Here is a 15,370-nt window from a genome sequence, read left to right on the forward strand (position 1 = left end):
TGAGCAACTCGCTCACCGGTTGGGCACAAAGAGTTACAGTGACTAGGGTGACATCAAAGTGGTGACCTGTCACTAGCAGGGTTCCACAGGGCTCCATCCTCAGCCCTGTGCTCTTCAACATCTTCATAAACAATCTGCATGCAGGACTGGAAGGGACACTGAGAAGTCTGCAGATGATACAAAACTGAAAAGAGCTGTTGACTCCCTCAAAGGCAGGGAGGCCGCGCAGAGAGACCTTTATGAGTTGGAGAGCTGGGCAATCACCAGCTCTGTGGAGTTCAACAAGGGAAAGTGCTGCACTCTGCACCTGGGATGGGGCAACCCTGGAGTTACAGACAGACTGGGGCATGAGAGGCTGGAGAGCAGCACCATGGAAAGGGAGCTGGAGGTCCTGGCTGATGGCAAGTTGGACAGTCAGCAGTGCCTGGCAGCCAGGAGGGCCAAGCGTGTCCTGGGGGGCATCAGGCACAGCATCACCAGCCGGGAAAGGGAGGGGATTGTCCCACTCTACTCTGCACTGGGGAGGCCTCACCTCACGTCCTGGGGGCAGTTTGGGAGAACACAATATAAAAAAGATCTAAAGCTACTTCAGAGTGTCAAAAGAGGGGACACAGAGATGGTGAAGGGCCTTGAGGTGAAGCCACATGAGGAGTGACTAAGGGCGCTTGGGTCTGCTCAGCCTGGAGAAGACTGATGGAAGACCTCACTGGGGTCTGCAACCTCAGCGTTGGAACAGGAAGAGGAGGGGCAGGCACTGATCTCTTGTCTGTGGTGCCCAGTGACAGGGCCTGAGGGAATGGCCTGAAGGCGTGTCAGGGGAGGTTTAAGTTGGATACCAGGAAAAGGTTCTTCCCCCAGAGGGTGTTTGGGCACTGGAACACACCCTCCAAGGCAGTGGTCACAGCATCAGCCTGACAGAGTGCAAGAAACGTTTGGACAATGCTCTCAGGCATTCTGTGACTCCTGGGGTGTCCTGTGCAGGGCCGGGAGCTGGGACTCGATGATCCAGATGTGTCCATTCCAATTCAGCCGATTCTGTGACTCTCTGCGATCAGTAAAAAGCGACACTGCCAGGCACATGCGAGCAGAGCAGCCCTGCCGCTGTCCCAGAGAGGCGTTACCACGGTGTCCCCACAGGTACCGGGACCGAGTGCGGTCCCGCTCCCCCCACCTTCCCTCACGCCACCCCCACCACTCCCAATCCCGGGCGCGGCCCCGCCCTTGGCCCATGACGGCACGGCCGCGACATGTCGCAAGGTCGCGTGACGCGAGGGGGCGGCAAGCTTCCCGCCTCCGCACCGACGGACGGCGTCGCCATTGGCTGCGCCGGCGGGGCGGCCGCACTCTGATTGGCTGCCGGCATCGCGCGCTGTCGGACGGGCCGCGGGTGAGCGCGGGGCCGGGCGGCGGCGCGGCCGTGAGGGGAGCGCGCCTGTCCCGCGTTCCCGGCGGATCCCGGGACGGGCCTGGGGCTGGGGTGGCGGCTGCTGGCCATTGGCCTGAGCCCCTGGCAGCCGCTCGCTGCCACCCGAACCCAGCGGGGAGATGTGCGTGTGTGCACGCAGCGGTGTTGTCTACATCCTCCGTTCGGGTTTGGAAGATCCGCGCTGTTTTTGGCATCCCTGACCCCGTGCCTTGTTTTGCTGTCTGTCTGTGTGATTAGGCATCTTCTCGCAGGAGGGAAGCAAATGGATCCCCTGCCCAATCCTGCGCCCCTGGCCTCGAAGCTGCGGAACACGCTGGTTCGGTACCACAGCATCGGAGACGGCGAGTGGAGGGTGGCGAAGAAAACCGTGAGTGCTCTGGGCGGCTTCCCGGTTCTTGCTCCCCGGGAAGCTGTGGGTCACCTGTGCGGCGGAAAGAGCCCGCTGTGCCGTGTCACACGGCTGAGAAACACTTGGCCGGGCCCTGCAGGACTTTAAACTGACAGATGCTGTGAAACCATCCCTCTAGGATCTTTAGATGGCAGAATGTGTTTTTCCTGTTCTCAGGCATAGTCTGTTACTCCTTTTACGTGTTTTCGGGGAAGTATCTCACAGAAGAATCCTACTTGTGTAGGATTATAGGCTTGACTTACAGTAAAGTGTGAAGTAGTTAGCACTAATAGTGTTGCAAGAGGCCCAGGTGTACTTTCATGGCCTCTGGAATATCTTGTCAATAAATAGTTTATCATGCTTCAGTTTACAAGTGTCTTCCTCTTAAGAAATGAGATCATTCTCAAGGCTTCCTCTCATATTGTTTCACTTTTCTGTTGTTCTTTAGAGACCACACATTATCCTAAGTTTCCTTCTATGAAAGAGAATACAATTCCTGCTTTTTGCAAGCAGTTTGCCATCCTTTTCTTTCAAACTGCCTGGCTTCTTTGAGGCGTGCTTCAACAAGCTAAATAGCCTTTCCTGGTGCATTAGTTCTAGGCTAGGTGAATACTTTTTTAGTGTTGTCCTCCACAGAAGGTAGAAGTGTAGCAATATGGTAGGAGTAGTGTGGTAAATTTTTGTCTTTGTCTTTTTATTACATTGGTTTGAGTGGGGCTTTTATTTTTTCTTCCATCATGAGCAGGTATTGATAAGACAGAGGCAAGTGATCCAAAGTGACTTCATTATTTGCAAAATTAAAAAATTCGCTCTCTTGAGAGGGACAAGCAGAGCATCCAAGCCTCTCACTCTTGCAATACACCTATATCACCTCTGCTCTACTAAATGTTGTCTATTCCTGTATTAGTATTCCTGTGTTGTTATATTAAGTACTACTGTATTCCTTTAAAAAGTTACCTGCATCCTAGTGTTTCAAATCACATTACTCCTCAGATTTTACCCATCCCTCCTGCCTTTTCTTCCTCTCTCCTTTCCTTCTTCCCTCCCTTCTTTCCATTTTGGTATTGTGCCATGTAAAAGACATTCAGAGCTTTACCTACCACAAGGAGATGTGTTGTGCCCCAAAATTATCTTAAATGCTTCTGGATGCGGTACTTAACAGTACTGTTCTTTAGGACATTTGGTCCCTTTTGCTTATATAATCATGATTCCAAATAAAGTGCCATATGGTACTCTCTTCAAAACCAAAAATCAGAGGTTTTGTACAGGGGTTCCGTCCATTTCATAGTTACGTAAAAATCAGAAAATACTGATTACTGTTTTCTCTGTGTGACTTTAATGTAAATAGACTACTGCTTGCAAGACTCTTCTAGTCAGGCATCTGGGAGAGAAGGGTAATTAAACTCTCTTGTCTCCCACTGCACCTCCTGCACATTTCTGTAACTTGTGTTACAGCAGTGCAAGCAGAAGTTGTGTGGTCTTCCTGTCTGAGTAGCATCCAGCTATTGGCTTTCCAGTTGCCTTGCAATTGAAAGGCTTTGCCTACTAATGTTGTTCCATCATACTGTGTGTTTTCACTGGCTTGGCCTAAGAAACCCTACTTCTGCACAGAATTCTAGTGTTTTACTCTGACAAAGGCAGTTGTCTGGTTTTTTTGAAATAATGCAAAACTACAAGTAAAAGGTATCTGAAACATCTGAAGAAAAGTGTACAGTGGTGCCCAGGTGAACCACGGTTAATGATAACATTGGCTGCTTTTTTTCAAGAAAGTGAATCATTTTCTGGGCATTTTATAATTGTATGCAAGTGACAACTAACATTGTGTCTTATGTTTTCTTTCAGAAAGATGCAACGGTGTGGCGTAAACCGTCAGAGGAATTCAGTGGATACCTGTAAGTTTGCCTGCACAAGAGATATATTTTTAGTGTTCCACAGATGTGTTCTGTAGAATTTAGAAATTGAGACTGTGAATTCTACAGCCCTCAGCTACACAGATCCTCCAGAGGGGAAGCTAAATGGATTACCTATTGTGGCTGTACTATTCCTTTCTAGCTTTTTAGTTTGATACTTTAGCATTGCATGCTGTCTAGAACAACAGTGAAGTCTGTGGAGCGCACCACAGGACTCCCGTTGGCTGAAGTGAGCAACAGCATCTGCCCAGAATGGACGGCTTGTAAAGCTCAGAGTCAAGCCTGGCTTCAGTAGTTCTGAAGGATCATTGGGTGACAGCTCAGTCAGTCCTTGGACTCTTGCAGTGACTGTGCGACTCCAAAATACCAGGTGTGGAGTTGTGAGAGAGATGTGTGACACGAAGGCCCTTCCCGTGTGAGTTTCTGTTGCTGGGTTCTGTTGGTGTCTATAGGCTTTGATAGAGAAATAGTTACTAGAAAACAGCACTCTGAAGAAACAAAAAGTCATATGAAAAGGTATTGTTTAAAATGATCTCGAAGACTGATACACCCCATGGAATTTAAGTCCTGTTGAATCTGCAAGAGCTGATGGCCCCAGACACCAAGAGTGCGCTGACTTCGTGCAGTTCCATGGGCCCCCCCGGCACCAACAGGTTGTGTAGTTCAACCACTGTCAGGAGGGCAGTGACTGCTGTGTGAATGTGAAGACCCCAGGGTTGTTTATGCACCTGGAGAACCAAAGGACACTTTGAAGAGCTTTCCAAACACCTACCTGGAAGCCACTGAGATGTTCATGTGTTCCTCCAGTTCCAAGTATACAGCTGAGATGGGCTTCATACAGATGCTTACGTGTGAATATGGATGAACTGCACAAGTGAAGAACTGAATCTGCTGATTGTCTAGTTATTTGCTATTAATAGGAACATCTTAATATAAAGTAAAATAATAATGATTTTGATGGATTCTTCCCCTTCAGGATCTGGAGGCCCAGTAACTCAAGAAAACAAAATCTCTAGTGTCTACTGAAAGTACCTAATTACAAATGAATATTCTGTAATGTCATGTACCAGATTATTTTATTTGGTACTCAAATGCCACTAAAGCATAATGTAGTTTCTCATTATCTTGGTTCTACTCCTGTATTATGATCTGCTCTAATCACAGAGGAGCAAAAAGAATAAAGCAGAATGAGCCCAGAAACATTAGCATATTCCCCAAAACTTGATTAAAACCAAAGGAGGCTAGATGTTGATACCCAAAAATTGATACATTTTATCCAATAGTAAAAGAGGCAAAAAGAAAGGAAGAGCTAGATGTTGATACCCGAAAATTGATACATTTTATCTAATAGTAAAAGAGGCAAAAAGGAAGGAAAAGAAAGAAAGAAATGGAAAAAGAGGGGTGGGCAGGGGGGGAACAGGGAGAGTGACAGAGGCAGATTAAGTAGAAACATACCACTGCTCTGTAGGTCCCAGTGATGTCTCGTTGCTCCCCTCTATCTGGTCGTCTTGGTGGTGAGTGTTCCCCACCCAAAGGTATAGAATCCCATAGATTAATACACATTTTTGCAGGTGGGATCACCCAGGTGACTCCCCTTAGGGGAGTCCCTTGCACAACTGTGGATCTGTGGCATCATTTTGCATCACATGCAGCTCTGGTGCAGGGTCTGGGGACCTCTTTGGCGGAGGTGGGGCTTTGATGGGCCGTGGCACCCCCTCTGCTATCCCCCATGTGGATGTCCCCTAGATGCAGCCTTACCGATGTGAAGGGGCCCCACAGCTGAGCTGGTCTGCACAGCAGAGGATGGGCAGTCACTGCCTCTGACAGCAGATAAGCCTGGGGCTGTGGCCTCCACCCTCAAGGTGCTGGGCTTAATTATGTGAAAATATTTTTCTGCCCCAGCCCAGACCTGAGTCACTTTATCTTATCTCCAGTCAGCTGGCAGTCCAGGGCCTCAGTCAGAAGGCCCATTAAGGGTGCTTCTGTGCAGCTTTTGTTATACAGTTTTGCTGTAATAGGCAGAGGTTCTTCGTAAAAGTGTTAGAGCCATAAATCGTAACATTTCAGTCTCTGACATCCTGTTACTTCTGCTTTATGAAAAATGTTTTTCCCATTATATTCCTGATCTCATTTTTACTTTTACTTATCTCTGGTGAACTCCCTTGCCAGCCCAGCAATAGGGGTAGAATAGCAAGTTGTTACAGTTGTTAGAGAAATAAACAGGATAATTTTTATCCAAGGAAGGAATTTGCCATTTATAAAATAATACCTGTATAAAAACCCCCAAAATTTGACAGAAGAAAGTTTCTTGCAGAGAAGGATAGATGCACCCATAGGTCTTTTCCTGTACTGTTTTTCTGATGCAATTGTCCACTGACCATACTTCTGGTACCAAGGTGTTAGTGCGAGTGTACTGTTGAAAATTAATGGAATATGAAGACCTTCTTACCAAATGTAAATATGTTTTTCTAGCTACAAAGCTCAAGGAGTGGTGGAAGATGTTACTAACAGAATAGTGGATCATATTCGCCCTGGACCTTACAGGCTAGACTGGGACAGCCTAATGACTTCAATGGACATCATGGAAACATTTGAAGAGGTGAAGACTTACTTAGATTCTTGAGGGAAATGTGTATTGATGAATAAGTGAATTTAACAGTAGAGCAGAGCAATTCCAGATTGCAGATAGGAACCTTTTTCAGCCTTTTTTTTGCATGCACAAGCAGCATTGTGCATACATGCTGTGTGTGATCACAGATCAGGCTTTCTGGCAGCACAGTCCTGTTCTGAAGCTTGAACTTCATCTTTCCATCAATGCTCAAAATGAAGGAGTCAGTCACAATTCTCTTGGACCTGGGAGCTCTGGTAGCCTCTGATAAAATTCACATATGGAGGGTTACAGTGTGACACTGTATGTGCCGAAGGCGTATCATACAGTTTGCTTGCTTCCATTCCACAACAAACAGTAGTAATAGTCCACACGTATGGAATTTGCTACCTCCCCCTTGTCCTGAAGGGCTGACTTGTGTGGCATGGCTTTGTGCTGAGACACAAAAGAGTTCATACTGAGGATCAGGACTTAATAAAAGAAAGCTAGGTTTGAAGCTGGTTATGGAACAGTTGGTAGCCTTCCTTTGGTTAATGCAGTCATTCAGTGTGAATTCAAAACCCGCATCTGGACACCTGGCTTGAACATGGATTGTTTTTTGCTCTGGCTCTGAGGAAGATTTATGTGACAAGGTATTTTGTCTGTATAAAATTTATACAGACTCTATTGTATTATAAGACAGCCCGTTTTGAATAATTGTTCACATTCACTTAGTGGATTAGAGTATTTGATAGAGTATCTTAGTACCAAGAGAGTCCTCTTGAAAATTTGTTCACGGTCCTTTTAGACTTCCCAAGTAATCCTTGGCGACATGAGGACCATGTGGCTTTCAGTTCCCACGCATGACAGAGTTCTCTGGCTTTAGATCTTTAAACCTTTATGGTGGCTGATAATCTCTGCTCCCACAGCTCTCAGCTGTAGACTACAAGTCCTTACAACTTCCAGCTTTTAGGTTGGAAATGGCACAGTCATTGAGATGTCACTGAATATGCACAGTGTATTTGACAGAGGCTGTGACCTTTGTAAAGAACATTAGCTGCCTGCGAGCATAAGTTTCCCTTTATTCATTATATTAAGATATTTTTGTTTTCTTTCCCTCCTAATTCTGTCACTCAACAAGAACTGCTGTGTGATGCGCTATACAACTGCCGGCCAGCTGTGGAACATCATAGCACCAAGGGAGTTTGTTGATTTCTCTTACACCATGAGCTATGAAGATGGGCTCCTAACATGTGGTAAGCCACCACTTGTCTCTGCTTAATTCTTACTTTGCGACAGTTGCTTGGCTTCAGATTTGATTCAGATTTAGTAGTAGTAAACATTCAAAAAATGGTGTAGGATGGTCTTCAAAAAATAAATTCAAGGTGTTTTAACAAATTCAAAGGTGTTTTAACATTTTATAGGTTTAAAGAAATGTAGAAGCTACTGGTTTACCCATGAACCATTCTGTTGTGCCGGGTTTCACTTGTGCCAGCTGCAGGGCAGGAGTCTTAGAGACGAGTCCTCCAGCTCAGGTCTTAGAGCAAACTGGGATGAGTAACAACTTGCTTCTAGTAAATGGGAGGAATGTCCTCTTAATATTTGAGTTTTTGGTTATCATGCTCTCCTGTCTGTCGCAGAGTTTGGATGAAGAGCAACTTTCATGCATGAAAATACCCAGAAACTTGTAGTGTGTCTGTCGCTACTGCTGAATTCGCCAAGCAGAAGCTTGCATATTTCAAATTTACTGCACCTTAAATTTTTTTTTCTCTCTCTCAAATTATTTTCCCTTTTTGTTTGTTTGTTTTATTTTCCTCGATAGGTATAAGCCTGGACTATGGAGAGGTGAGACCGAATTTTGTCCGTGGATTCAATCACCCTTGCGGTTGGTTCTGTGTCCCTCTCAAGGACTCTCCCGGCCACAGTCTTTTGACCGGCTACATCCAGACTGAGCTGCGAGGGATGCTACCACAGTCTGCAGTAGACACTGCCATGTCTAGTACTCTGGCCAATTTCTACTCTGACCTCAAAAAGGCACTCAAAACATAGACAAACAGTGACCTAAAAGCCCGTGCATTCCTTGCAATCAGATTATATTGTTTAGCTTAGCATAGGTTACCTACTAAGTCAAGGTGGAGGTGAGTAGTTCCTGAATGACACCCAAACCTTTATGTTGAGGATCCAAATAACTTTACCAGGTGCTTTTTGATGTGATAATTAGCATACATTCCCAGTGCACGGTGTGGTGCAAGATGTTTTTTGCTGCTCAGCACTCTGCAGCTTTGTGAGGAATAGCCTGAGTGTCTAAACTCCCAGCTTTCTCAGTAGAAAGCACAAGATGCGTGTGTGGGCTTGAAAAATGCGGTGTGAGCTCAGCTCTCTCCAGCAGTCTTGGAAGCTGAGTGCTCAGGATTTTGATGGTGCAGTTTGCTGTACAGGTAGCATGTCATTGAAGATGTAATTTTGTAATATATATATATTTATATTTACTTAAATTTTTTTATTTTTTTAAGTTTGTTCAGCTGCATCTGTAATTTGTTTTTAAAATTTGCTTTGATTTATCATAGGGATATTTTATAGTTAAGTTGTTAAATGATACCATTCATGAGAAAGCTATTCGCACTTGAGAGCAAAAATAAGTGTTCGTTATTGGCATTTCTTTGATGTTGTAACTTTAACTTATTTACTTTTGTATATAACAGTCTCAGTGCGTAAAGAAATGCCCTTACAGCTGATCCAAAGCTCAGTTAGGTCTTCAGGTGTCTTTCCATAGTTTTTTTTTTTTGTGGGCTTTTAATCACACAGTTGTCAAAATAGCAAACCTCCAATGGATCTTCAGAGATACCCTGTAATTCTAAGGAATTTTTTACTTAAATTTGCATGTAATGGGGGGGGGGGGGGGAGGAGGGAGGTGTTGTTGAGTTGGGTTTTTGGGGGGTTTTTTTCTGTGTATGTTTCTTTAACTGAAAATCCTGGAATTACAAAAGCAACAGAAAGAGCCACTCGGGTGCTTCAGGGATAGGTGTTGCTGGAGCTCCAAGAGAGCAGACTTGACAGTGTGCTGGTGCTGTGGAGTATTCTGTGGTACTGTCCCTAGATTGATCTGTGCAATAAATCACATCTTAAAACATGAGCAACTGAAGGCCAAAACTCAAGCTGCAGAGTTGCTCAGATCTGCTGAAGGATACAGGGTCTTTTTTTAAGAGGCAGATTTTAAGGGTATTTGGCAACCTACTGATTCTGACAGATATATAGCAGGGGCATTTGAAAAATTACTCTCCTTCTGCTAGGAATCTGAATTCTCTCTAAAGTCTGATGTTAAGCCTTTAATGTTGGTATGTGTCATTTACTCAGGTGACATTGTAGTATCCCCATGCTTTGCCAGTGCTCACAGTGGCAAGTTTAACTGTATAGGAGTTAGGGAAAGTATCTTGGAGCCCTGATATTGTGGAGCCAGTTGTATACAAACAATCAAGGGGCTGGTAATGGACTCTCAGAAAAACAAAAATTCAGATGAAAGTCCCCTACAATACTGGTTTTTTTGACACTGGCCACTGTAGCTGAACTCTGAATAGCGAGGAGTTTCCTTTCTCATTGCTCAAGCAGAGAGCTAGAAAAAAACATAATACCAATTATAGTGGGGACTTCTTCAACCTGCTTCATGTTTTAAGGTATTTAGTATTATTTAAGACTGTTAAAAACAATGCATCAAAGAGCCTTTAGTGTCTTCATGGGCAGAAAATGTTGCTCCTTGTTAGGTTTTCTGTATTCTGCAGTTCCCTTTAAACCCCTCGGTTAGTCTTCCCATTCTTTTTCTACCTTCCCTCGTGTCCACCAAAGTACTGGAAGCTCACAAGGTGGTCTTCTACCACCAAGGGCACCAAGGAATTGCTGCCAGAATCCTCTCCTTTCTAGTACTGGTACAGAGGCAATTATGAAATCTCTGGCAGTGCTCCTCCGTGGGATGATGACATGATTGTAGAGGAACTGTTTGAAGTGTAGCCTATTTATTCCTCCCAGTTACAAAGATTGCATATGCAGTGAATCTGCATATTCATGCCTTCTCTTTTTAGAGCTGCTGGGACTGACTAATGGAGGGGTTGTGATACAGATGTACATAGAGAAAAATATTCCCTCTATATGTAAAAAGCCCAGTTTAAATCTGCACAGAGGCACTTCGGTGCTGGAGAAATGGGTCAGAAGGAGCACAAGACACTTACTTGTTTGTGCAACACCAGGTGCTACAGAAAGAATTGTTCCAAACACCCATTGTAGGGGCTCTGACACATATATAGTATCTGTCCTTATTTAGTATCCAGTGAAATGGCTTTTTCTGCTTTCAGTAAAGACAGGTGAAGCACAGAGCAGCTGAAAGAAGAACTTGAGCTAAAGTAAGAAAATTGTTAGTGTATTTTTGTATATTGATACTTGTAATAAAAATTTAGTTCAGCTATAGACTTAATACAGAACTAGAATAAAGATGTCCAATTTCAAATGTATTTGTTTGAACCTGAAATTTATATTATTTTTATATAGCTATAGATGGAGAGGAAAGAGGAACTGTTCTTTAACCAGAGTACATCAGAACCAAGAAAGCCACAATACCAGAGCCTCTTCTCCTACTGTTGCATTCTTCTCTTCCTGAGTTAGTGGACAATCTAGGTGGAGCCAAGAGAGTTAAAACAAGAAGGCAGTTGCAAGGACTAAGTGCAGGAAGCCATGTTTTGCTTTTGGAGAAGAAGTAGGAGACAAAGTGAATTGCTTAGTATGGATTTCTGTCACTTAGGAGTGTTTCAGTTTAACTGGAATATAGTTATCCAAAAGTGACTTGTGAACAAATTGCCCAAGAATAGCAGAGATCTGATTTTGCTAGAGAAATAGCGTGTATGTAGAGACATCAAAAATATTTTTATATGGGTAATATTTTTAAACAAAACCTTACTTTTTTAGAGTTTTGGGCAATGTGACTCTTTGACACTTTAATGGGGTAGTCTGTGTGTGTGTGGGAAAGGTGACTGAAGATATGACAATTTTCATGTTTGGGTTGTGTTCCTCATCTAAAACCTGCAGCATTAAACCTTGCCTGTAGATATGCAGAAGATACAGAGATGGGGTTAAGTTCAATTTAGGGGCAGTCAAAGTACTCTACCACAGCTTGCTGGGAGGTGGACAAGTACTGCAGAAGGATACTCTCTGCGCAGGCTCTGATCTCAGATTTTCTGAATTTATAAATGTGAAACATGACGAAGTTAAACACAGAGCATATAATTCCTCCAGCAATCATAAGTAACTAGAACAGTTTTGATGGTGTGACCTGGTGGCTCAACCTAGGAGGCTCACTGCTGTAAAAATAGCCCTAATTCTAGTGAAACCAGTCAAGTTGTGCCTGCATACGGAAAGTCAAAATTGTTTTAACAGTCGGTTTAACTTACCGTGTTCAGCATTTAAGTGATTGTATTTGTATTTTGAATGCACCTGCAGAATAAATTAAAATAATGGATTCCAACAGGCTTGTGATGTAGCTTTTTCAGTACTTGGGCAGCCATATATAGCATTTTTGGGGAGTTATGTCTGATGATGTAGTTCATCTTCAGCTGTATGGATGATCTCTAGGGATATCAGTTTATCTTCTTAAATTTGAAAATAAAAAGCCTACGTTGACTTGAAAACTTGATTTAGACTGAGGAAAATGCCCAACGGAAATCTCTTGAAGGCTGTGCAAATAGGATTTTCTCAAGGCTTCAGTTATAAAAATGTATATACAGGGATTTTTTTGTGATGAGCCCGTGGTTGCTGTGGAAGAACTTTATTTATTATTTTGGTTTAGTATTATTTACCTTTTTTTATGTTTATGTGACCTATTAACCATAAACATTAAGTTAATCTGAAACACATGAGTACATAGCACCTGGCAGAAGGCATATAAATGTATGTTAGGTATACAGAACAAGCTGCAACATGTATATTGACTTGTATTAGCACCTACAGAAACGAAGAAAATCCCTTTATCTTCTCTAGAACCTTCCCTTGTTTCTCTTATAAAGCTGGCATAAAGGCAGTAGAGTTCTGTAGCATTTGACTTCAGTGAAAAGAGTTGTAGCCTTCTCTTGCTGAGAAAAGGAACTGTAAGAACTCAGAGTGCCGAGAGTGTTTCTCTGCCTATTTGAACTGCCACCTCTGAGATACAGCACGCTCTTGTAGGGCATGTATCATGTCTCCTTCTGCAAAATGAGGTAGGGTATAGAGGCCACTTGGGATCTTTGGCAAATGATTAAGGACATTAATTATTAGAATTATTAAAAGAAAACATTGGTGTTCAAACCCATTTCCTGGTGAAAGATAGTAGAAGGATGGGAGAAATATTAAACCTATGCTAAATATTAAGTGTTTTCTGGAAAAGAACATACCCTGAAGTCCTAAACCACAATTTAAACCTTGTAACACATTCTGCCATTTCCAGTCCTCGCTGGGCCTGTGCTGATGACTCAGTTTTACCGTTCAGATAGGCACTGCTTGTCATGGGTCTAATCTTCCTTGGGATTATGCTACTGGCAGGGAGAAATCAGGCAGAGATGGTGACAGCGCAGGGCAGGAGAGACCTGTGCATGTTTCACAGCTGACCCACATGGTAAGAAATGCCGCATCTGGATTAAGGAGCCTCAAATCCCAACTCATTATCCAGAACTAGGACACCAAGCCAATGTAATAGTCCTCAGAAGTTTTTCTTTGCAACAGGTAACCGAAGAGGAACTCTTAGAAGATCAGTTACTGCCCCAAGGGTAAGCAGAAATTGACCTTGTTCAAACCCTTGCTGGACCAGCTTGGCTCTGCCCTCGGATGCACAGGGGTAGAAAGCGCTCCCTGAGCTCTGTACCTGGGCCTTGCTGACCTGCCTGCCAGCACAGACCCATCTCTGAGGCAGTTTATAATCCTGGAGAGAAAATTATTATGCCAAGATTGCCTGACTTTCTCAGCGTGTCAGTCTGAGTGCTGCCTGCAATTTGGGTTCCAATCGGGGATCACTGCAGCTGAGGCATTGGTGTTACTAATTCTAGCTCCAAGGTGCACTGAGGAGGCGGGACAGTGCTCAAAGGGGTGCATTTGAGCAGCAGTAAATGTGAGTTTGTTCAGCTCATGTTACTTGGGTGCCATACAACCCCTCCTTGTCTGTATGCCTAACAGGATTTTGAGCTCCTCACAATTTGAAGGAGGAAGGAAAGAAACCACAGCATGCCTGTTCACTGGAGCATAAGCCATGTCTCCACAAACCATCTCTTCTGTATATAGGATTAAGGATGTAGCCTGTATGTGCACAGCCATATCTGCAGAATTTCATGGTTTCCCTGTCTCAATCAGCTAAATGAAAATACAATTTTGTATATTCTCAACATGGGCAAAACATCTTTCTGCTCTGCTGTGTGCCTCCCAGCCCACACCATAGGATTAGAGCTTCAGCAGAAAGGAAATGGAGGAAATCTGATGCCCACCACAAGTGTCAAAGAAGTAAGGAGGAGAGAAGAGGCTCTTCATGCACTATTTTTTTTAAATGTCAAATGAAAGTATAGAGAATTCACCATGGGTGTAAAAATATTGAATCACTTCCCAAAACCACCTTCATCCTTGGATATTTGAGGCATAAAGTTTCTGGGATATGTATAACATGTCGAAGGAAATAAGTGCTTGAACTGCTGAGAAGGATTCATAACTACAAAACCCCAGGGCTTTTTAGAGAAGAAGACTGCACCAGACAAAGACAGAAATGCAGAAATTTGGTAATTATGAGGCAGGATCATTACGTTTCACTCCCCAGCTGTCCTAACTCATTACAAGTTCCTCTGACTTGTTAGTTCTTTCTTATTTCCTATTTTCTTGTTTGTCTGAAGCTCACTATAAAAGCAGTGTAACGTTGTGCTGTATCATGAGCTCCCACTCAGCTGTTTGATGCGCTGTTTCTAAGAGGTCAGCCAAAAGCAAAAAACCCTTGAGCTCCAGGGGGGAGCTCAAAGCCAGCTTGATACTTGCCCTCTTCTCTCCTTTGGTCTTTCCACTGCCCTTTTCCATTCTGTTATGGAGGTGTGACAAAGAGGCTTCATGAAACTGCAATAAGAATGTATGCCTTGCATTAGCTTGGGAAAAGATTCAGCAACATCCATGGAAGTACCAAATTAGGCTTTTTGTCTGAAGCATTGTTGCTAAATGTCTTGTAGAGTTTACAATAATTTACTTCTTACTTTGCTCCAGGATGGAGGGATTTTGTAAAATCATCTCCCACAAAAGGGTATGAAGGCACTTTGCATTCAAGCAGTTTGTAAGATTGAGGAGTTGTAGGTGGCAGGAGTAACAAGATGCACCAGTACCAGGCAGGAGGGAACACCACTGAGGGTGATAGATATAGGAACAGAGCAGAGAAATAAAAAAGAGAAGATCCTTTCAACACCTCAGTCTTGCAATGTTCTCCATTCAGGTACCATGTGCAGCCTTTGGCAACATAGTTCAAGACAAAGAGTAGTCAACTAAAAGCAGAAAATCCATATTCAAGCAAGAAGAAGCATGTAAGACCTCTGGGGTAAAGGTTTGGTTTATGCTGCTGAGAGAAGAGGATGCTGAATGAAGGACCACATTAATAATGTTTGGATTAGGTTGCAGAAAACAAATTATTGTGATAGACAAACTGTTAACTGCATCAAAAAGACTTGTGACTTTGTAAAATACTTCTCAGGTAAAAGAGTAGCAGAACTAGAGTGCACAAGGAGGCGGCAATTTCATCACTGCAAGTCTTTAACAAAAAGGGAGACAAGCATCTATCTCACATAATCTACCCTGTGGCACAGGGGAAGCCTGGACAGCCCCTAGTTCTGTATTTTACAGATTTAGTTTGTTATTCAGTTGCTAACTTTTGAGGGAAGAGGAGCAGGAGAAATGCTGGGCCAAGCTGGAATTCAATCTAGATTTTGCAATATAAACAGTTAATACCCATGATTACTCCTCTTTATAATGACTATTGTTTCTTGCTCCACGTCAAGCACTAGCTGTCAGCAAATAATAGATGTAAGCTTTTC

General features: G+C 43.5%; 1 protein-coding gene across 1 annotated transcript; it reads left to right on the plus strand.

Annotated features, from left to right (window-relative positions):
* Positions 1–1,427: 1,427 nt before the first annotated feature.
* Positions 1,428–11,817, plus strand: STARD4 (StAR related lipid transfer domain containing 4). The gene is made up of 5 exons (XM_048290936.1): positions 1,428–1,793; positions 3,657–3,706; positions 6,197–6,323; positions 7,453–7,567; positions 8,134–11,817. The coding sequence occupies exons 1-5, from the start codon at positions 1,689–1,691 to the stop codon at positions 8,358–8,360; spliced, it is 624 nt and encodes a 207-aa protein (XP_048146893.1). The 5' UTR covers positions 1,428–1,688; the 3' UTR covers positions 8,361–11,817.
* The last annotated feature ends 3,553 nt before the right edge of the window (positions 11,818–15,370 follow it).

This window comes from Corvus hawaiiensis, chromosome Z, assembly GCF_020740725.1.
Source record: "Corvus hawaiiensis isolate bCorHaw1 chromosome Z, bCorHaw1.pri.cur, whole genome shotgun sequence".
In the NCBI taxonomy this organism is placed as follows: Eukaryota; Metazoa; Chordata; class Aves; order Passeriformes; family Corvidae; genus Corvus; species Corvus hawaiiensis.

Coding starts and splice junctions, on each gene's coding strand:
- STARD4 (XM_048290936.1), top strand. CDS start 1,689: ATGGATCCCCTGCCCAATCCTGCGCCCCTGGCCTCGAAGCTGCGGAAC. Junction 3,707..6,196: donor GAGGAATTCAGTGGATACCT/GTAAGTTTGCCT, acceptor ATGTTTTTCTAG/CTACAAAGCTCAAGGAGTGG. Junction 7,568..8,133: donor AGATGGGCTCCTAACATGTG/GTAAGCCACCAC, acceptor TTTCCTCGATAG/GTATAAGCCTGGACTATGGA.